The 23,849-nt window shown below is 40.6% G+C and overlaps 1 protein-coding gene across 1 annotated transcript in view; it reads left to right on the top strand.

Annotated features, from left to right (window-relative positions):
* ncam1b (neural cell adhesion molecule 1b) overlaps nucleotides 1-23,611 on the top strand; it is a 47,259-nt gene extending 23,648 nt beyond the window's left edge. The window contains exons 10-22 of the mRNA XM_034548988.1: nucleotides 4,645-4,674; nucleotides 7,958-8,108; nucleotides 8,267-8,454; nucleotides 8,788-8,884; nucleotides 9,712-9,882; nucleotides 10,484-10,612; nucleotides 13,323-13,325; nucleotides 15,176-15,300; nucleotides 15,547-15,727; nucleotides 17,944-18,142; nucleotides 19,684-19,800; nucleotides 20,546-21,643; nucleotides 23,434-23,611. Of these exons, the coding sequence (XP_034404879.1) occupies nucleotides 4,645-4,674; nucleotides 7,958-8,108; nucleotides 8,267-8,454; nucleotides 8,788-8,884; nucleotides 9,712-9,882; nucleotides 10,484-10,612; nucleotides 13,323-13,325; nucleotides 15,176-15,300; nucleotides 15,547-15,727; nucleotides 17,944-18,142; nucleotides 19,684-19,800; nucleotides 20,546-21,643; nucleotides 23,434-23,554 (2,610 nt within the window). The 3' untranslated portion in view covers nucleotides 23,555-23,611. The remainder of the gene's footprint in view (nucleotides 1-4,644; nucleotides 4,675-7,957; nucleotides 8,109-8,266; nucleotides 8,455-8,787; nucleotides 8,885-9,711; nucleotides 9,883-10,483; nucleotides 10,613-13,322; nucleotides 13,326-15,175; nucleotides 15,301-15,546; nucleotides 15,728-17,943; nucleotides 18,143-19,683; nucleotides 19,801-20,545; nucleotides 21,644-23,433) is intronic.
* The last annotated feature ends 238 nt before the right edge of the window (nucleotides 23,612-23,849 follow it).

The following is a 23,849-nucleotide window of genomic DNA, read 5'->3' on the forward strand; positions in this document are numbered from 1 at the left end:
AAATGCAGCTGTTACATTTTTGAGCAAATAGGATCTTAAGTGCAGGATTTTCTCAAAACTATATTGATGAAAGATCTTGGAAAGCCAGTACAGAACTGTACTGAGCCAGCTTAGATGTGTGGTGGTGATGAATACACAGAATTCATTTGCAGTTCATTTGAATGCGTTTTCACTTTCCCGTCATTTCTTGTTTGAATAGTACTGTTTATCTGGGACATGGACTTGTTTCACTCCTATACAGTACTTTCCTTCATTATACATACTCTATCAGTAATGTTTTGTTTATCGTTAGACTACAGGCGTAGTGACCCAACAATAATAGAATTATTAAAGTGATGTGAAAGATAATTATTGAATACTGCTTTATGAGGAACAGACAACTATTCTGTTTCACAGCATACATAAAACAAATGACATTGATGTTATGTTTATGATTACAAGACGGCAGACTATTACTCTATAGCACACTACTCCGCTCCTCCGCGACCTTCACTGGTTACCGGTGGCCGCTTTCATCCGCTTCAAAACATTGGTACTTGCGTACGGTGCTGCGAACAGATCGGGTCCGGTCTACATCCAGGACATGGTCAAACCGTACACCCCAGCCCGTTCACTTCGCTCAGCTTCTGCCAATCGGCTTGTAGCTCCTTCACTTCGAGCTAAACACTCAACAAAATCACGACTGTTTGCTGTGCTGGCTCCTCATTGGTGGAACGAGCTCCCCATTGACATCAGGACAGCTGAAAGTCTCTACATCTTCCGTCGCAAACTAAAAACACATCTTTTTCGACTATAACTTGAATGGGGAAGGTAGAGCCGTAGTAGCACTTTAGTAGCACTTAAATGGTTCTCACTAATAGCACTTTGTAGTTTAGCACTTTAGTAGCACTTAAATGTCACTTACGGATAGTACTCTGTAGTTTAACGTTATTGAAGAAATTGTACTTTCTTGATTCTTGTTGTTCTGAGTTTGGACTCATGGTTTAATGCACTTATTGTAAGTCGCTTTGGATAAAAGCGTCAGCTAAATGACATGTAATGTAATGTAATTTATAGCAATAAACCAACATTTTGGTAAATAACCAATTTCTATTTTCGATGACGAGACAATGACGAGTAGCGGAATAATCAATGAGTATTTTACTTTATGCAACGGATCACATTTTTATATTTTAATTTTAATTTTAAAATCATGTACATGTTTACGTGGTTTTGGCCTGCCTCCGCCCTCACAGCTGGAATGTATACCTTGATCAACCCTAAAAATACATATTTCTTTGAATTATAAAGGTGGCCTGTGGAGTATTCAAACAAAGTCTATGTTTACAATCACAGTCACTCACCAAAACATGTGTGTGTCCTTGAAACTGAAATCTGAAACCTGCGTTGTTTCCATCCATGTTTACTTGTGCAGAGCCTTCTCCTTCTTTCCTACATTTGTTGCAGGGTTTCTCTGAAACCATTGGCAGGAGTGTGTCCCCTGCACATGCACAAGGAAAACTAATGCAGTCCGACATGTACACCATTGTTCCATAGTGCTTCTATTGGTCACAATCTCCACAGTGTACCTTTTTTAAGCTTACATTTACACCCTTTATAACCCTTTCAACCTGTCAATTGCTTTATATTGCACTCTTTCAGTAGAGCTTCATGTTAAAGTAAGAGCCAAGAGTTAAGGTTTTAATAATAATAATAATAATTCACCTTTCATGTGAGAATGCTACTTAAAATGCAGCAGGTAGAGGACACGGTCTCTGTAGCTCAGGGTATTGAATTGCTGAGTAATGTTGGAGCAAAGTGATCAGGATTAGAGAATCCTTAAGCATTCTGTATTTCAATCATATGAGCAAACAAGTCATTGTTACAGTTTATATTCTGTGTCAAATTAGCCATTAATTTTTTCGATCTGAAATCTTGTCCGGCTTCGCTTGACTCTGTTTACCTTTTTTTTTTACTGTGGTCTCAGGTTTTAAAGGTTAACACGGGGAGAAACAAATTAATTATGAATAACCCCCCACTCAAAACGATTTAACTTTAACAGTGAGTAAAATGGGTGCACAATGTGTCTCGATAGAGGGAGATTACTGTATCATACAATCTAAAATCAGTGGTACTGTACATTAAAAAAGGGAAGAAAAAAAGGAGTTGTATACCCGTGGGTGCTTGTTTGCGTCGCCCTGTTTCAAATTCAAATTGGCACTTATCTGGGAATAGTTTTGCATATACGGCTATTAAAGTTAATGTTTATATATTTATTGTTAAACTTTAATCATCTTTTATGCGTGGTATACGGGTGTTTCAATCCTTTGAATGCATTTTCTGGGAGTCACTCAAGATAAGTGTGGAAAATGTAAATTAAGTATGTATCCATCCTTTGTACATTATCTACATAATGAATGTTTATTCGCTTATTTGAATACATATTAAACATTTCGTTTGATGCTCAAAGTTTTCAAGCTGTACTTTTCTGGAAATATTTTGAACCGTAACTATACAGAAAGGAGGTTGTTGTGAAAAAGGACTAAATATAAAACTTAGAAGCACATTCAAAGTATGTAGTTGATTGTTTAATATCTGGATTATATCCAGATTCCATATCCGTGAGAGAAATAAATGCACACGTATATAAGTAATGAGTTGCTTGATAAACATGTGTAATTAATGTGGTGTGGCAGCGGTTTAGGCCGGGCTTCTGAAACAGAGGAATCTTTGAGTGTAAAGACGGCATTGTTTTCTCGAAACACAAAAGGCTGCTCATTTCCAACGGCGCGCCTGCTCGCTCAGTAGTGGGGTGATCACATCAGGGCTTCTTCACTGACATGCTCAGTTGTCTGCGATGCACTGGCAGAAGCTCTGTGGCTCAGCAGTACATGACACAGGGCGACGACACCATGCATAGTCATCACTTCCAGTCGGGCGACGCCCAGCGAATAAAACACCAGCAGGCTGCCGTACATTTATGTCTTCAGTGTATTCGTGTTAGTAATGTCTCCTCTTTCCCGGCATTGCCCTCTTCAGAATGAAGAGCTGGGATAATTCTGTACGGGAGGGAATAACAGTGGGCTCAAGTCCCAAGAGAGCAGTCATCATATTGTTCTGAGAGTTTGCATGTGCTGCTGTTCTGAGACAAACACCTGTCACAGATATGACGGCGAACACTTGTCAGCTCACTTACGGCAGCAGCGTCGCTGCAGACGAGCGCGTGCAGCCGCGGCGGTTCCAGACTGTTAGGTTGCTTGTTTTAATTGGACCACCGCGCTTTCTCGGCACCGTCGTGATATGCAGCCAACTGCTGTTGTTAATGACGTACGTGCACAGTGTGTTTTACTGTCACAGCACAGGACGTGCAATGCTCTTAAGAGCACAGTGAAATTACACTCACACTATGAGCTTTGCATGGGATTTGTCCAATACGTATTTAATCATCTCCTCTTTTTACATTCCTTATTTTGCTTATTTTTCATATTAAAAGGAGAATCCGGTTTGTCAATGATATTAAGTGAATTCAAACACACCATATGCATTTACAAGCCATCAGCATTGATTATGAGAGGGGGATTTGTAGTAGTTGCAAATTAATTGACGGTTGCTTTTGTTTACTTAACAGTTGCACCTGATGATGAAATAGCTGTTTATTATTCTGCTTGTTCCGCTTCAACACTCTTTCGCTGTGTGGGTCATCACATCCCATTGCCATGCTTAACATATTTTCTCTTTAGCATCATGAAATCCGTAGAGCATGCTTTCTAAAAGGCTTTCCGTCTTGTGGGGTTGGGCTTCTCACTGTCATTGTGATTTAACTTGACGTGGCATGTTGACTGGAACAGTTGTAATGTTTTTGTTTATTATTCAGAGTTTTGATTTGATCTGCAATGATGTGAAGTAATTCTACATTCAGACAAGTTGGAAATATGACCAACATCATTTTGATTGCCACTTATCTATCTTGATATATGTGATTCTATTGCTTCTGTAACCCTGAATCACACAATCATACTCATGTTGATCCCAGTCAGAAATCAATCAAGTGTGCTTAAATAATAAACTATACCACTATTTCTTGTAATTCTCAGAAAGATATGCAGTAAATACAACAGTGACAGAGCAAATTCATTTTTTTTGGATTTTACATATTATTGCTCTAAGCCTCAAACATGGATTGTTAGTCGATAACTGCTGTACTACTTTTACCAAACAGGCTGCCATATATATCCCTTTGTGGCTGTGTAATGGATTCACCTCTTCCTGATAAACCCATAACCTTTTTATCCGTAAGCATTTCAGTTATCGTGATGCCAATACACAACTTCTTCTTTGAGGGTTAGAAGCAGCCTTGTTCCAGCTTGCAGTATAAACAAAAAAACATACCCAAAGAAATCCTCCAGTAATACACCTTTTGAAGAAAACCACCTGTTGTCACATAATAAGCTTCTCCACTATTGAAATCCAAAGCATAAATCTTATTGTATCTGCAGATTTTCGGCACAATCATACATTCAGCTCAGGGACTGCGGATGTACGAAAAATACTATGGACACTTAACGCTTGCATGCAATGTGCAGCGTCCCAGCTTTGCCTGGATAAGGATTACTTTCTAAGAACGGCTTTGCCTTTTGTTTGTTGTTTTGTCTCTGTCCTCTACAGGCATCTTGGACTCGGCCCGAGCAACACAAGGTACTCTAAATGCATGACTTTTTACCTACACCAAGCTATTTTCATGTCAAGGGAGTCTGATTCAATTCTGGATGGACGCAGATCAAATTTCTTGATCAATTAATGGTCAGAGAGAGTTTAACCCCTGAGAAAGATGCCACGGGGGCCTGTCTGAACGTGTCTCTTTGTTTTACATGTTTGGTTTACACTTTACATGCAGCAGTCTACTTCAGCCGGTGGTTGTTTTCCCTTTCAGACCTTTGACATACCTGCAAGCACACAAGTCAACACAAGACATCACATTTCTCTGTCCTTCCACTCGTGCCTTGATACCAATTCTTGATTTATAACTTCAAGATGTATTTTTCACATCCAAAACATTTTTTTATAGCTTTAATTCTTGGGACGAAATATAAAGGAATGTGTATGCAAGATGTCTTTGAGCAGCTGCTCAGAGTATCAGGGCGAAGGACTGTTCCTGAAAGAAAGTGAAAATTGGCAAAAGAAAGAGCTGCCTGCTTAAGCTTTCCACCAATTGACTTCCCTATCAAATATGTGTTTTATATAATGTGCGAAATCTGGTGAGAAATACCACTTCGGCATTTCTATTTTAGTGCTGAGTGCATCATACTAGTGGGCAGTACAGATTCAACATTTTGGCTTTCAAAAGAACATAATTGTGTTGCTCTCACGAAGTGTGTCGTTGATGATTAGCTCATCACGGGTTCAGGTGCAAGATCAAATACTAGGCTCGCCATTGTTATTTTTACTTTTGTACCATGGAAGGGAAATGAATACATATTTTTAGATCATTTGGTTCTTCAAATAGCCCCGCAGTTTTATTTTCAATTTGCAGAAAGCTCTGGACATCAAACACATCTATTCCTTTTACTCCTTTTAGAATGGGTCGTTTTTTACATTAGCTGATTCCAACAATCAGGACGTAGTGACAGTTTGATATGCACGCATTAATAACATCTAAGATTACAAAACATTTAGAATTGAAAAACGTATCACCCTCTACTCACTGCAGGAGGTGTGGAAGACTTTTCATCAAGCACATGCTGACAGTAATCATTAGGTTTGTGTGATTTAAACATAGCTGCAATGACATGTTGCATGCAGTACGAGGCAGCAACACGTTGACAGAGAAAGAAAGCTGGACAAAAAGCCCAAACATATTATGCTAAGATTCATAGTTTTAAAAGAAGAATACAGATAATCAAAAGCAAGTGCCACTTTTTCCCTAAAACAAGAACACACATGCCCTAAAACTGAGTTATGCCGTGCTTCTTTATTTTTATGAAGCATATTTGAATTAACTCTCAAATTATATTTCAGCAACATATTTGCAGCACATTTGGGATTTCAGGTTGCAAGTGCATTACTCGGTCAATACTAATTCTCACTTTCCGACAGAGGAATATGGGGTATATTCCACCTGCATTCTGAATTGATCAGCGTGTCTCTCTGCAAAAGATCCCATCATAAAGCACTCAGAGTAGTATGAGCACGGGGAAATATGAGGCCACGGAAGGGAAGGTACATTCAGGGGAAGGTGCATTTGTAAGATTGGGTGAGACATGAGTTTAACATGTCCTCAGTGTATTGTCATGTTATGCCCTGACGTTGCAGCAGGACCTCTCTCCTCTGCTGGTACAGCTGCAGAAGCTGTTGGAGAGCTCTGCTGTCAGTTGGGTCTGAATTGTTCGAGGTCCTGTCTGAAAATCATTATTGCTTGGTTTTGTGTCTCTTTCTTAAAGGCAGTAAAGTCAACAAATAATTTATGTTTAATGAGGATGTTTCTGATAGACTAAACTACTATGCTGCATCGCACATTCATACTATAAAATATGAACGAATCACAACATTACGTTTCAGTGAAGATATAATTTCCCTCCCATAGATGATGATGTTTGTTACGGGCTTCCAATGGGGAAACTTTTGTTCATATGTTGGGTTTTTTCTGGTTTGTGACATTTTGATGTTGCATTCTTTAAAAAGTAGTAGCACACAATACAAAAGGACTCAATGTTGAAACATACTGACTAACGAGGACTTTGAGGCAGTACACAGTGTGGCATGTTGCACAGATTCAGGTGTCCGAAGCAGTGCAACAGGGGTCGAGGGAGAAGGCTTTCTGCCCGGGGGTCTAAATAAAAGGGTAGTGTGTTATGTAAGTGTGTCCCTGGTCCTGCTATCCGCTATGCATAATGGATGCCCCAGACATGCTTTGTCTATGGAATTTACATACAAACTAGCGAGGGTTTCTCTTACATGGCTGGGCCCTCATTCAATATGTGTAAAAGCATCCGTGTCATTGTTTTGCCCTTACTGTATCAGGACTATACAATATAAAAATAAATAAAGTCCCAAATCCATAAACTAATCTTTAGACGTACTGAGTTTGAATAATTGCTCTGCCATTAGCAGCACAAATAAGCACTTGGGGAAAATTAAGGTTTAGAACCTGCATAATACATGTTTTAATTAGATATGTGCCCTATGATAAAATGTTTCTTCAAAAGGAGAACTTTAGTCTGAAACTGTACACCCACGTGGGGTTTAGTGTCGCATGACAACAGCAACCACAACAACAAAGAGTTGTTGACCCTGAAGGTCAGGAAGCCACTTATGGTCGGATGTTGTAACTCTGCCTATCAAGTTAATGAAACCCGGTATCTGTAGAGCAGCGAGGTCATTTACACTTCTCATTATCCAGCTGTCTTATGCTATTCCCCTGGTGTCAAATGCTTGGTGACTTGGCGTGTGCCCTTCATCACTGGAACTTGGTCACGTGCTGGATGTGAGTTAAGAGAGCATTGCAACACACGGTGCAATACCAAATAAACACCACAAGTCATCACCTTAAAGGGTCTTTTTTCCTGAAAACATCTGATTGAGTCCAGTGACTCTTCAGCACCGTCAGAAAAGTGCAAGTGTGGCATGTAAGGTAATGCTCTGCTGTCTAGCTTCATGCATCAGCATATTTCACAAGTTGGTAAGCCCTCCGTGTGAAAAGCTCTGGATGGTTTCTCGTGCTTCTCTCATCTATTATTGATAAGCTCCCCTGTTCTGTCAACGGTGTCCTTATGTTTCCACGTCTTTACAGCGCAGACTGCCTTTTTCATTAGCGTAATGTCTCTTCTGGTCGTTAAAGGCAGGCTTTCTGAAGTTGTTTTTTTTCAGGTCACACTTCTTTTTGCAGAAATGAGCTATGTGCAATATGGTAATAGAAAATTACTGATTACATTGTTTTTTTTGTTTTTATTCCTAAACCAAGCTATTTTCTGCTCCCATTTAGAGCCTGGATGGAAATGTAGTGGTGAGAAGTGATGCTCGTGTGTCCTCCCTCACTCTGAAGTATGTCAAGTATACAGACGCGGGTCAGTACCTGTGCACAGCACGCAGTGCCATTGGAGAGGACGATCAGCCGGCGTTTCTGGAGGTCCGCTGTGAGTACAGTATTTCCTTCTCTCTTGATATAAGTGTTTCGGCTTACAATATGAGTACCATAATAGAATGCACATTTTAAATAACTTTTTTTCCCGGCACTGTTAAAACAACAACACCGTAAACGTTGCGGCAGAACTAAATGAATATCTTTCACTAGATGCCCCTAAGATTCACGGTGCAGTGGCAGTATATACCTGGGAGGGAAACGCTGTCAATATCAGCTGTGAGGTCAAAGCTCATCCCAGTGATGTGTCTATTGTGTGGCTGAGAGATGGACTGCAGCTCCCCAACTCAAACACCACCAACATCAAGATCTTCAGAAGTCCATCAGCCAGCTACCTGCAGGTACACATACACACGTGTCAAACTACAAATTACATTTCATAAAATATATGTACGCTTATACACACAGCCTTTCCATGTGCACGTACAAACACACTGTGTACCTCACTGTGTCATCAAGAGTTAATGAGCATAGACTCGAAGTGAAGGGGTTTTCTTTCAGCTGTGGGGAGAAAGAAAAATCTGATGAATAATTCACCAGAAAGCTCACAGGAACAAATAAAAATAGGCTACTCTAATGGACAAACAAAAAGGTCACCTTCCGAGTGTTTGACTCACACATTTGTTCATCTGTTTTGGTACACTGCCCTTCATATATTTGTTTTTCTCCTCTAGATAACCCCCAAATCCGAAAATGATTTTGGGAGCTATAACTGCACTGCTTCAAATGAGATCGGCACAGAGTCCAAGGAGTTCCTGCTCATTCAGGCCGGTCAGCTGAGATTCTGTGAATTATATTCCATTTGCTGTTTTGGATTTAATTGTGCTGTTTAAATCATTAGTTATGATATGCAGGGTGTAAACTTTCTCTGAACGCTTAGGACATTGATTTTTAGTAATGACACATGCAGTAAATAATCAGTAGACAATTCCATTGCATTTGTGTGCACATCCGAGGGTTTAGTGTGTGTATTACTTCATTTTAACATCAATTCACCACCAGCTGATACCACATGCTGTATATTTAGCAACATAATAGACCAAAGGTACAGAGAGCAGGGGGATAATGCACTCTCAAGTAAAGTAAATTAATGGAAAACATGGACAACCACGATAATCAGTGTCTTTTCATTTCAAAGATCAAAGTGATTCAGTGCAGATTTGATAAGGGTATATATAATCTGTGCTCTTACTATTGTAAGAATTTAGAACAACTGCCAGTACTCTGATGTGGCCAATCCCAGGGCTTTACATAGTTAAGATAATGTCATTTTTAAGTTAAGTGAAGTTAGCCAAACCAATAGTTGGTTATTTTGATCATTAATCTTGACTTACTTGAATCTAAATGAGTAATAAATCGTCAATCAATTGTGTGAACTACAGGCCAGGCATTTTCTTTATTTTTATACCCTTCAACACCAATACCATTATATTGAAGTGTCACACAGGGTCACTTTTTGTACAAAGCTGAATCAGTTTTAGATGCATTTTGGACTGTAAGTGAGCTCAGCCTGTTCGCGTAACAATGGAGTCTGACAACGTCGGCGGGCTGCAATCTCACAGTTTTCGTTGTCACTGTGCATTTCCTCCCTTTGCCAGAGGTGCCATCGGCTCCATCCGTCAGTGAGGTGAGACCCTTCTCCACCACAGCACAGATCCAGTTTGAGGAGCCAGAGTCTGTTGGAGGTGTTCCTGTCCTGAAATACAGAGCGGAGTGGAGGGCCCAGGGCCGGGGCAGCTGGGTGGACCGGGTCTATGAAGTCCAAGATGGTGAGAACACCAGGCAAATCAAAAAAGATGGTGTTGTTTTGGAGAAAAGGTTCTTAAGCAAATAGTAATAAACAAAATTAGTTATGTAAGGTTTTGTTTTTCGCTACGTTTAATGAATGCGGAACATTTGAACACAGTTCATTGCACGAGACATTTTGATCCTACATGTATTTACTTATTGGTCAGTCCTAATGTAGATTTGTTCTGCTGGAGGAAGGGTATTAGATTATTTTATTTTTTTAGGTCTTATAAAACATTACCCTAAATTCAATTATATTTTCATTTAAAACTTGTATTAAATAGTGTAACACAAGAGAAATAGACAATATAAAGAGGGAATTGCCAAAGTAATCTAGACATGATGTCAGTTATTTCTGTTTCTGTGTACGCTGTGTTTAGACCTTTTAGACCATTGCTAAATAGATTTACCTGTTTAAACATTGTTGGAATGAAAGGAGAATTGAGCTAATCAGTGTTTACTCGTGATGGAATTAATTAAGTATGTATTGTTTGAACTTGGGGGTGCGTTTGTTTCACCGCTAATCACAAGTATGAAGGTGTTCTCAACAGGGATTGCACTGCCTCTGATATATTGTAACAGGCCACACCAGTGAGGCGACTATCACGGACCTGAAGCCAGAGACCAGCTACGAAGTGAAGCTGTCAGCCATCAACGGCAAGGGTGAAGGTGAAAGCAGCCCTGCTGAGTTCTTCAAGACGGAGCCTGTCCGTAAGTGGCACATGTTGCAGTGCAGCTCTTATCTCCCCCCGTCTCCACAAACTCTTTACCTGAAGTCCTCTCCTCTAGGTCTTGGAGTGGGAAGTGCTTGTCCATCCCATAACTAATCCATAAAAGCAGCTGCTGGACAGCAACACCAACGCCCCATTTATTATTGAGACAGCGTCACAAAAGCTTCTGACAGTGTATTTTCAGTCTAAGTTTGTTGTTGTAGTCAAACTGACAACAGGATGTAACTCACTGACCTCCTTGTTTTGTTTAGTTTTTCACATGGAGGGTTCATAAAATCTAAGAATCCAGGAAGCATTTTTGTCATAAATTCCCACTGGTTCAACATCATCTTGCTAATTTGCACATTAAATTGCACTGTGATTTCATCACATAGGCTGCACTTGGATCCATTCACACAATAATTTACCATTTTTATTTTATAAAGCTCATAACATCCTTGCAAACCATGAATTGGAATATAAAACCGATAATTATCCCTCAGTCCTTACAAATACAGCCTTGTAGTGAGTCTTGAACCCATTATTTAGTCTTTAGCCCCCTCTGTTGGTCGGGGATGCATGTTTCTGGAAGAGAAACGGTCCCACCCTTTTGGCTTCATATTATAATATCAGCTCCTCATATGTTCATTTCATAATTTTGATCATCTATTTTTCCATCCATTTGCTCATCTTATCCATCAGGCTACATTTACAAAAGTAAGTGCTTCATCTCTTTTTGTTCAGCTCTCATTTTAAAGTGCTCTGACTGTGTATCAGGTGGTTTAAAGTGCTGTTCATCAGTATCAAATTAAGAATAGACTGAATGAAATAAGCTTCTCTGTTATTAATGTAATCTCACTCTTATCGATACTTTAAGATTTATTTTTCATTTTGATGCTTTTAGTGCGTTATCGCAGCTTTGTTTTAACTCAACTGTCTCTCTGTGTTTGACATCCATTGCGAAGTCAACGATCAGTGTCTGTTTTGTATTATTAATTGAATATTAATGGTTGAAGTTTCAAAAATTGCTAATTGGGGTCTAAGACAGCAGGCCAAATTTAAACGTTTTATTATTTTACATTTTGTAATAGCTTCTCACGCTGAAGACCGTTTGATGTTCGTTGAGTTAATAATTCAAAATGAATTAGAATAACTGCAGTAATTTTGCTGCAATATTTTTCTTGAAATACAATTTTATAATAATAAAATAACTTTAACTTCCTTTTGAAGCTGTTAGAACAGCCTTTCAGTATCATGTGTGCAGACTCTGTCTCGTTCTCACCTTAAATGTGGCAATCATTATATTAAATGTGTTGATCCCCCATTTTTTTTCAATTCAATTCAGTTTATTTTGTATAGCCCAATATCACATATTACAAATTTGCCTCAGAGGGCTTTACAAGCTGTACACATACGACATCCCTGACCTTTGACCTCACATCGGATCAGGAAAACTCCCCAAAAATAACCTTTCACAGGGAAAAAAGGGAAGAAACCTTCAGGAGAGCAACAGAGGAGGATCCCTCTCCCCGGATGGACAGAAGCAATAGATGTCATGTGTACAGAATGAACAGCATTTACAAAGTTACATAAACACATTACATGAATATGACAATGTATGAATGGAACTCCGATCCATGAAACAGAAGGAGGTAGAGAGGAGGGGGCGGGGCATCAGCAGGGCCAACGCGGGAGGCCGGCTCACCAGCATCAGACACCTCCAGGTCCAATGGACCCTATGAGATGTGAAGTCACAACGACTCCGGGGAGGAAGCAGAGTTAATAAGGTGCAATGGAGAGATGTAAATTCATCCATAAGGAGAGAGAGAGAAGAGGAGATAGGTGCTCAGTGTATCCTAAAACATCCCCCAGCAGCCTATAAGCCTATAGCAGCATATCAAGGGGCTCGACCAGGGCAAACCTGATTCAGCCCTAACTATAAGCACTATCAAACAGGAAAGTCTTAAGTCTATTCTTGAATGAGGTGAGGTGCGTCTCTGGTGCAGTCTGGCAGGAATGTGTCTCACTAAGCTCTCCAGTGAAGTGTTATTGTAGAGATTCAGTCATCATTTGTGCAGACAACTGATTCAGATCACCTGATATCTTCTCTGTTATGTCCCTAGACAGCATTTTTCCTTTTTTCACTGAAGACACAGGTTTGTGCTGTAGAGAGGATAATAGCTGATTAGTTAGTTGTTACTGCCGTAGCTGTGTCTATCCCTGCAGGATAACCCCCTCACCCCTCTTGATTAGCTGCATTTATAATGACTTTAAAGCATAGAACATGTATACTTTTTGACCTAGTATAGCCCGATTATAAATGCAAACTCGTTGTGTCTGTAACCTGTAGCTTTTATATCACTCACATTCTTTGTTTTGACAGCTGAGTTGTCCAAATATGAATATTAATATCATTTTGATTTGCACCGTGTGAATTAATTCACTCAATGACAGTATGAATTGATGCCAAACTCTGCATATGAAAAGCTGCACATTTCCCCTCTGGCTCCAGCTATTTGGTGTAATTTGGGAATGTTTACATTTGAATTGGGCCCTTCAGCATTGATGAATCAGTAGGTGCAGGTCATTTACTCTGTTTGACTTTGTTCTGTCCTTCATGTCCTCCTTCCTCGTTCAACCACTCACATGTGTCATTTCATGTTACTGTTATTTGGCTTTCATGGTTCTGATGGTGCCCCTCCACTCAGCAGAAGGTAACTTACTGTTGCAGATTCTTTGAAAGAAGACGCCTCACTTTAATTGTAGAATCCCACAGTTAAACAACACATTAATTGCTTCTATGCAATCATGTAATACACGTCTACTTCAATCCCATTAATCAGTCATGTAGACATTTGCCTCAGCAGGATAAATGAGGGAGAGCCAGAGCTGTCTTCACGGTAATATATAACAGTCAAGAGTGTTTAATATCAGCATCACTAGGATGGTGTTGATGGCACGCTACCTAAAGGGATGTTACCTCGACTCCTTTTAGGATGTGTTCCTATAAATCAAGTGTGAAATAAACAGAGTTTCCTGTAATAATAGAAGAATCATTATCAGTCTCGACACCACATACCTGCAAAAAACTGCCCCTATCAGCAGTTTGCTCTGGTTCTCAATCAAGAGTTTGTAGTGTTCATGCTGAGAGCAATAGCTACCCTGTGCATTGTATCCTCCATATTGTTAATCATGTTTAACCGTAGGCTGCATTAAAGGCTATATCCACTAACTTGGACTGATTTTACCAGGGTTTTGAAGGAAATCTGACTTTTGAGTCAGAGTATAAACAATAACCATTAAAAACCTCTTTCTTGTTCGTCTGTTAGTGACTAATACTTTATTTATGGACCATTTTTATAAGCCAGGGTTACAATTTGCATCCCAGTTACAAAAAAGAAGATTCAATTAAAGACAAGAAAATATTGTTAAAGAATTATTATTTTTTTGAGAATAAATATGTCTTGAAAGAGTTTGTTAATCTGAGATGGAGACAAATTGTGAAACACTATTAATGTATTAAACATATTGTAGACGTGCTACAGCGTGTTGGCTTAGATAGATATTGCATTATAATAGTTCAGATGGATGATTCCTTCTTTCTATTTAAATATAACAGGACTAAATAACTGACTTTATATGTTTCTCATCAATTTGGATGAAAGATTCCCCCCTAAATTTCTGTAAATCAAATTTTAGTTACAAGCCTTTTGTGATTCTGATTTGGGGCTAGCACTTCAGTTGTGTGTTAATTTATTTGCAGGTAATGAATGACGTCATGCACTGATCTCATTTAGACAAATTTGAAATATGAAAGTTTCCCAGATTTTACAGATACATAAAGCTGAGGAGCATTGATATATCAATAATCAGAGACAAAATAACAGTTAATGTGTCCTAAAGGGAGAATATGACTTGTCCCTGGATTGAACCCTGAGGAACTCCACAAGCCGGATCAGACACTTGTCTGTAGTGAATACAAAAAACTAACAATTAGACAAATAATTCAATTGTTTTACATTTCTACTTGACTTAATTGTTTTGTGTTATTTGTTAAGTGTTTAAACATTGATTGTGTAAATGAGTTTGAGATGTTGAAAACACAGGTTAGTGCATTAAAAGAATGTTTTACAGCTCAAACGTTTCACCTTGTGGTTATCCTTAAAGGTAAATCCATTTATTTAGCTGTTAAATGCATATCTTACACAATGATAAATAACCCTTTCCCCTGGAGTATGCCACTGGGTGAATGTTACTCAGCAACTTGGACTGAATCAGATAAGCATGTGGCTGTGTGTCATTTGGTAATTAGTCTTAGACTTCAGACATCCCATCTTGCGGCTGGCAACTAAAGAAGGGCAAGTGACTTAAAAGGACGACAACAAAGAGGCCAATTTTAAAGTTGTGACTTTTATTTCTAATCAACATTTTTGTTTTTCTTTGCGATACATTTTCAAAGGCATTGGTAACCTGATATAATCTTCTCCCGATACAATAACCTTGTTCTCTGCATCTTTTAAGTGAGGCTTTAAATAACATCTAACTTGCTCCTGTGTGCCTGTAGGGAATCCCAATCCTCCTAAACTCGAAGGGGCACTTCAACCCAAAGGCAACTCTCTCAAAGTCCGCTGGATCATGCAGGACGACGGCGGCTCGCCCGTTTTACATTATCTGGTCCGATATAAACCAGTAAGTAAGGCGGTTAGAGCGGAAGTGATTAGTCCTCATCAACTGAAGCTACAACTTCAATGGTCCGTCCGTACATCCCATTTTTTGGTGAACGTGATATTTCAGCAACGCCTAGAATTCTAATGATGGTCCATAGTTTGGACATCTTAAGATTGATAATAAAAATAAGCGTTAGTGTTAACCCTTAAAGCATGTACTGTATGTGTGTATGTATGTGTGTGTGTATATATATCTGTGTGTCCTTAGATACAGGTGTCAGAGTGGAAACCAGAAATCCGCCAACCCAGCGGCAGCGACTACGTGGTTCTCCACGGGTTGGAGTGGGACACAGAGTACAATATCTACGTGGTGGCAGAGAATCAGAAGGGCAAGTCCCAGCCAGCTACCATGTCCTTCAGGACGTCCACACAGCCCGATGCCATCCCAGGTACCCTCCCTCAGGTCACTCGCACTAATCTGGAAATAAACAGCCAGAAAACTGAGGAACCAAACTCAAAGCTCAAAACCAGAGTGTGACAGTCTACTTTTAACTCTCTAGCTCTGAAAGGTGAATGACACAAAAAAAATCGACAGAAAAAATTTGATTTCCTGGACGGCGGTGAGACAGAAATGATTTTACGGCTGAATTTCAAGTTTTGACAGGCCTTGCTAAAGGAGCTTGAGTTTGCGCTCGCAGAACTGGGACAGGCTCTTTCCACGGAGGATGAAATGATTGGATCTGAATGATTATAGTTTTCCTTTAGCTTTGTTTACTGCTAAAACAGCAGCTAGAGTGGATAGTTTGTCATTGAGTGGAAGCAGCCTTTACATTGATTCTTAATAACCACTAATTAACTTGTACCTCGAGGGCTTAACTGCAGCTAAAGGTTTTTACCATTCATACAAAAAACCACACGGCTTGTCAGATTCCCTTTAGGTGCTTGACACCGCCGAGTGCTTCGCTGAAACATCACCACAGATCATTATGTCTTCCTCTCACTTCTTTTCTAATTCATTTTCCAATCCAAGGCCTTTCCCACTCACCCACCAATGAGTCACCATCTAGTCCACACGCTGTAGTTTTCTCCTTTGTGCTGTGCTTTTGCTTTGATGTGTTGCTGTATATTTTTTTTTCTCCCTCAATACAAGAAATCAGTTTCTTTTTTTTTGCTTTTGACACATTTTCACTTCTCTCTTCCTCTGTTTTCCCCACCCTTCTCTTTTTTCCTCTTTGTTTCCCTTCATTTCCCCCCTCCTTCTGTCTTTTATTCTCTTCCCCTTTCTCTCTTGTGTCCTCTCTCTCAATGTTCCTGCTCTCTTGCCTGGTTCTGGACATTGGTGGGGTGGACCACGTGAACATTTCCGTCTCGCCCTGTGTGCATTATGGTGTGGTCGGGGTTGTGCTGCCCCTCGCTCCTCAGCCGTTCAGGGCTGTTCATCCGTGACATACACTTTGGTATCACTCATCTTGTCCCTCATCACCGTATTCCTGCTCTCATAGTTTTCGTGGGGGAATTCACACCATAACTGTAGCGGAGAGCTCGCCTTTCTCTTTTGGACGCTTTCACTCCTAAAAACAGATGACAGATGTGTCTCTGTTATGGGTGAGAAGACGTGTCTCTGTTATGGGTGAGAAAAGGGTGCTGTGTGGCTTCAGACCAGACAGACACGCTGAACCAAAGGCAGTGGAAATCCTCGGCCTCCCACAGATTCACTTCGCTCACCAGCGTGTCATCAGCACTAGACAACAGAGAGCTGCCAGTGTACAGTATTGAACAGTAGAATTTAAATGAGGTTATATTAAAATAAATAGCACTTAAAACAGAATGAAGGCTGAGAGCTGTGCCTGTCCGTTTACATAAATACTATTATATTCTTTAATCGCTCACAAAATTCTGCATATGTACTGTAACGGTTTGTAACATTAACGTTTATATTGTTGAAAACAGAAACACTTAACTGAAAAATGTTTGTAATAACAATATTGGTAATTTTTGACAAGCAGCTGTAAATGGAAATATCAAATGGATACTGTTATTTTTATGCTGTTTACTAAGAAAAATGTCCAGATATTTCTCATGCATGTAATTGTATCAAATATCATTCAGAAATACCTGTTTTTATACATTTATATTAGAGGGTGCTTTACTCAGCTGCATTTGGTTCTCTAGCAGATCTTGATTAATTATTGGTATCTAGAGTTAGGATATTTTAGAGAGTTGACTTTACACAAACAGTAAAGATGCATTATCGCCTTTTGTGATGTTGCGAAAAGCCTCATGTTCATTTTGTCCATAAAATATTCAGCATTTCTGGGTAACTAGCAACGCAGTGTACGCTTTGGTTTGCTCTTTCTAATACCAAATAAATTGCTTGAATATATATATCGATACATCTTTTTTTATGGGTTTTTAACACTAGCCATAACATACATTATTGATCACTAGTCAAGCAGCAGTCTACACAAACATCACACTGCATCTAATTCATGCCGAGACAACTAGAACGTTGAGTGCTCATAACAGGTGAGTTGTTTCTGTTTTATGGACGTATTTGGTGTTACAGTAGCATAGCTGCACTTTTATTGAGTTGTTCCTGGCTGTTTCTATAAAACTGTGTCACGCTACAGTTGTTCAGCTCCCCCTGTTGTCTCTCGTCTGGCAGATGTGGGTGAAGAGGCAGCGCTCTCCATGGGCATCATGCTTTGGGCTGGGATCCTTGTTGTAGTATTTCTACTCCTGCTGCTCGCTGTGGATGTCACCTGTTACTTTGTCAACAAATGTGGCCTCATCATGTGCCTCTGCGGTAAATCGGGCACAGGGACCAAAGGGCACAACGTGGAGGAGGGCAAGGCAGCCTTCATGTGAGTACCAGTGACAACAAAGTACATGCTGTTCAAACTATTACACAGTGACTGTTATCGTCGGCCAGATTAAAATTAAAGTTCCGTCACACTGTAGGGCCCAGTTTCCCTTTTAATCTCTTCATAAATGCAATTTATTTTTCACAAACTGGCAACTGAGGTGTTGTTAAAGTTGCTAATAACATGTCTATATATTAACAATGGATCAGATGTGTAATTTGAAAAGTGTCTATTGTAACTGAACGGCCCACCAGACAGAATCTTTCTGGTGGGCCGTTTTGTCTTTGCAGATTGAAACGTTACTGTATTATTTCAGTCTAACTGATGGCATCCGCATGGTTTCCAGTTGCAGTAGGCAGCTGTTTTCAGTAAAAAAGCTCTCATAAACCAACTGTACGCTACCTTCCCAGCACCAAACTTCAGACAGACGAAGTTAGCGACTACATAATGAAAATATCAGAACATTTAGCAGCTAAAGAGCCAAGAGTTGGTGGAGACCAAAACAGAGCTTTAAGGAGGGTGAATATTGTACTTTAAACAGGCATTAACATGCGCTCTGGCTATCCTAATGCAAAGTGTAGATGCACACAGAATGCGATCGCAGCGACAGAGTGATGGGATCTAAGCCAGCTGTGTATGCAATCTGTTTACCGTGACTGCACTAAGAAATGAATCCGACCTGCATATCCACATATTATTTCCAGATACAGATCACATATTATTACCACACGACTCTATGCTGATGTTGCTAAGTGTCTGCCGGATGTGTGAATAGCCAACTGTTAGTGTTGTGTTTACAGCTCAAAAGAAATCTTAACCATTCGTTCAATTACAAACAATTGGTTTGATGAATAATGAGAAAATGTAAATGATTATTGATAGATTAAAAAGAATTATGAAGAATCATTGACCAATAAATGTATTCCAGGAATTGTTTTGATCAAGTTTCTGTTATTTACATTTGGTCTACTTCATCTAGTGTACTTCCACTTTAATTAGTGACTTCCTACATTCCCCAGAAGGCCTTTAGGCGCTGACATTAAAGAAGATTAAGAATCTGAGCTGAAGGTTTTATGTTTAGGCTGATAATGCAAGAGCTAACTGGGGAAGGGTTTTCCATGATAAAAAAAAATATTGTGCCTCTTGAGTAAAATCAACATCTTGCAGTGCATTATGGTCCGCACAGTCAGTAACCGCAAAGAAAAGAGCCCATAAATGAGATGACGTATTAAGAGTGCAGTCCCTCTTTCAGTAAAAATATAATGGATGCTGGATTTAAGTGCATTGAACATATACTCTCTTGAGCACAATAAGGCTTTTTAGGATCAATTTGAATGGGAAGTTGCCTTGTGTATTGATTGTTGCTACATGCAGTACAGCCACCTCTAATTCGAGTTGGCTAAATTGAAAAAAAGAATCCTCTCACAGTCTGTGTTGATTGGATTACTGTCCACTTGTCATGTATCACCTCTTCTCACTGTGGCAGATATGTGAGATAATATGTTGCCATTTAACAAGATAGTTCTCCCTCTGTCCTGCAGGAAAGACGAGTCCAAGGAGCCAATAGTGGAAGTCAGAACCGAAGACGAGTGCTCAGCCAATCATAACGCAGCAGGACCCACAGAACCCAATGAAACCACGCCTCTCACAGAGCCAGAGTGAGTAGAAAATGGCGTACAGCCTTTTTTACCGCTCAAGTCTCTTTAGCTGTTGTACATTGCACTCCACTTCAAAGAATAATAATCTTATTCAACAGGACAAAATTTGAAAACTTTTTTTTTAAAAGTTCAGGTCATTCTTGGGTGGAGTCCACTGAACTGTGTTGCTTTTCTGTTTTTATTCCCTTTCCGAGGGATTACTGCACTTTGTGTTTCTTCTCCAGCCGTTGGAGATGTTCCGTCTCATTGTATCAAGGTGCAAGCACTACCAGTTAAAGACACAGAAAGGCCTTTTGTCCTTGAGTGTGGTCAACTCATAGGAAGCCATTTGACAATCTGGGCAAGCCATCTCTCATTATCAGCAGTCTGGACAAATTAGATGATACAGTATGAGATTGTCACTGGTACTGTTTAACCCTTTATAGGTGGTACTGCGTGTTTCTGTAGTTTTCGGCAAGAAGACTGGTGCTTTTCTTTTTAGTACATTAGTTGTACGAGTCAGTGTACTCCATGTTGGTGTGTGTATGGGATGTATCCTTTAATGTCCACTCACAGCATGACGCCCTCTTTTTATTTGTTTTCTTTTTCTCGCTGGGCTTAATAGTTGCTGTTTTTCAGTTGCTTTGCCTATGTATGTGTGAATTAACTAATCCCTCTGCATGCTCTCGTCCGAGGCCACCCTTCCTCTGTCACAGTCACCCTGGTGTCTAGTCTGTGTGTCTCTGTTCTCTCCCTGCTCTCTCAGGCTGCGGGCTTACACTGCTGCTCTGGCACTGGACAACCTCTCCTCCGTAGCCACCAACTCTGACACAGCCACTGCAACAATTGACCCCGCTCAGGACAGCCCCTCTAGCGAGACCACTACCCTCACTTGTAGTCTGTCTACCCCAGCCAACGACCCCTCACCCACCCTGGTTCTGGCTCCGGCCCCAACTCCAGAGTCGAACACGGCCCCTCCAACTCCCCTCATCTCCACCTCTGCCATCGAAGCCAAAATGGCCCCGTTAGTAGAACAAAGAGGAAGTAACAACCCGGAAGAACCGGAGAAAATAACCGCTCCTCCTTGTACGCCTGAATGGACTATAGCTCAAAAATCTGGAACACCGATACCACCGAAGCGTAGACACTCTCCTAAACTTGCAGCTCTGAATGCGAAAGGTAGCCCGTCTGTATCTCCACTGACCTCGTCTTCCTCGTCACCCTCTCCTACACTTGACACCAAGAAACGTGCTCCGAGGCCACCTGCCAACAAGCTTCCCATACAGCCATACACGGTAGCCTCAGACGCCGAGACGCCGGCGCAAACCGCCGCTGCCCCTCCAAAACCAGACCCTGAATCAGAAACAGCTGCCCCAGACCCCAGTGCGAGTAGCCCCACTGCCTTTGACATGACAAATGAACCTGCTAACCAAACTGTTGATGATAACACTGCCAAAGATGCTGCAACTGGCTCTCCTTCAGTGATCCACGGTGCTCTTAAAGTCCTGGATGCTGAAGAATCTGCCCCTCTAGTTGCAGACGTCCCCTCTCCTTTGCCTGTCACTCATATTTCTTCTACTCCCCCCAGTGTTATGGCGCCGGTTTCAAATGATCTCTTCACATCGCCATCCGAGAGGTACAACTTTCTAGTCCCTGACGTGGGGCCCATAAGTGCAGATGTAGAGTTAGAGCTGACAAACGGGACAGAAAGACCCTCTCCGCCTCCCGCAGAGCTTATTAGCTTAGAGAGCCCGCCCTCTGCCCCCTCTCTGCCCAATGGAGACGGAGCAGACTCCCCCCCCTCTGGCCCAGTTCTGGAAGCGTCAGAGACTCTGGCCAAGACTGCTCCTCCTGTCAACGATGAGTACGGCTCCCTCTAGAGGTTTATCTGTGTGTTTGTGTGAGTGTGTGCTTGTATGCCCATTCATTCACCACCGCATCTTGCCATTGACCACACAATATGAAATATTGTAATGGTAAACTGTGGTAATGACATTGGTTGAAATATTAGTAAGATGTTGTGCATTGTGATGGACGAGTGATATGATGGTTCTGTATTTTTTTTTGTGTAACAGTCTCCACTTTTTCAACATTCCCCACAAGAATAGACAAGTCCCTTTCAGACATGCACCGTGTTACACACATGTGAAGCAACGTTACATGTCTGTCCCATCACTGAGTATGTGTAAAAGTCAATATTACAATATTACACGCCCAGCAACATTTCACAAGTCTGTGTTGAACGCTGTCAGATTAAAGCTGCCAGTGTGCTTCAGCACTCTGACAGGCACTTCAGTTTAACAGCTTCAGGAAGGCCCCTCCCCCGAACAGACAGCTTTCCGACAAACTAATCGAATCTGACAATCCAACGTGCAGAGGAGAGAAAGCAAGCAGGGTTTGAGCTTTTCTCTTTCATTTGTTACACATCTACCTGTGTCACTTTTTGTTTTTACAAATGTGTGCATCACTATAAATACCTTCCGGCAGAGACGGTATGAAAGTGTGCAGTGTTAAGATTGATATGATTATCCAGCCCCCGCTCCTCCTCTACGACGGACGGCGTTTCACTCCACCTGAGTGTGACTGTTCAGAACAGCAACACTTTGTCACAACTCCATCTATTCGAGCAAGTTAAATACAGAGAGAAAAGACGTGCACGTCTTGTTCCACCTTCTCACAAGCACTGTAACAAATGTATCACATAATTATCAAATTATAAAAAAAAACTGTAAATGAACCAGTTTTGAGTTGTTGGGGAGACATTTTTAAACATTAAACATTTGTAAATAACCCTCTGAGAACAACGGTAATCGAACCTGTTGAACATTAGTAAATATACAGTAGACTCTAATAAACGATATGAAATTCATCAAACGTATTGGTGCTGAGCATCCCTTTATATAAATCAAGGCTTCAACAGGGAAATAAATTCAAACACTGATGCAAAGTGTGAAGAGAACAGAAAACATTCTCTTCCTTGATATCGTTGCTTTCCAACTGGGCGGTGCCACTACTCCCTCTCGTGCACCAGATGGCGATATCGCACAAGCATTGTGGCATTTCCTCAACTCTCCTGTCCTATCAAACACTTAGATGTATATCTATATGAGAAAGACCGTATGGCCTTAACAGAGAGATGTTTCATTGTTCACGTCTGAAGGGGCTTTATTTTCAATGACCGTGTCTCAGGCAGTAAGGGAATGCCTCTGAGTTGTTGCCTAAATCGTTACCAAAGAGAGTTTAGACGGAATTTCCTGGATCTGAGCTGCAGGCAGGATCTAGATCCTGAGCTTCAACGGCTAGAAGCTGCACATGGAGGTCACATACCACAAACACAGGGCTCCTTTACTGTGCCGACATAGGCTTGTTGAAGCAGAACTGATAAATAGTTCATATTTGATAAACACTGTTTTGGATCAGGAAGGTTAGTCGATGACACAGTTCTGTCATCTGTTTATTTAATTTGATCGGACTGTTGTCATGGTGGTGAAGAAATATGTAAGAAGGCCTCTTAATACAAATATTGTCTTCTTACATATTGGGTGAAGGTGTCATTGAGAATAAAGGATTAAAATTGTGTTTATTGAGATTTGTGTTTTCTACCCAGAGATGACCAGGTTTCTAATTTTGCACTCCTCCTTTTTTCTCTTGCAGGAAGATTTTTTCTGATGATAAAGGCAAACTGCAGGAGGCAGACTTATCAAACGTCCTGACGGAGATCGCAGCAGAACACAACAGTGTCTTACAGACGAACACCACTGAGAGCAAAGCATGATGGGCCGGGGAAACCCCTGCCCGGTCCAAAACATTTTGCAGCAGCAATGAGCGAGAAACACTGCAGGAGTTTTGATTTCCAGTGCTCTTAACTGCATATTCAAAACAACACACGTTGACAGTACTTTCAGTTCTGGTTTCATTCATTAAATGTTTACACCCAAGAAGTTTATCTTTAGATCAAAAGAGATTTATTTAATTTTTGTATTGTTGTTTTATTGAACCAGTCGGGATGATTAAGGACAATCTCTTATCATAATGATCGCGTGGTAAATATATGAAATTAGACTCTACTT

Source organism: Cyclopterus lumpus, chromosome 13 (genome assembly GCF_009769545.1).
Source record: "Cyclopterus lumpus isolate fCycLum1 chromosome 13, fCycLum1.pri, whole genome shotgun sequence".
Classification (NCBI taxonomy): domain Eukaryota; kingdom Metazoa; phylum Chordata; class Actinopteri; order Perciformes; family Cyclopteridae; genus Cyclopterus; species Cyclopterus lumpus.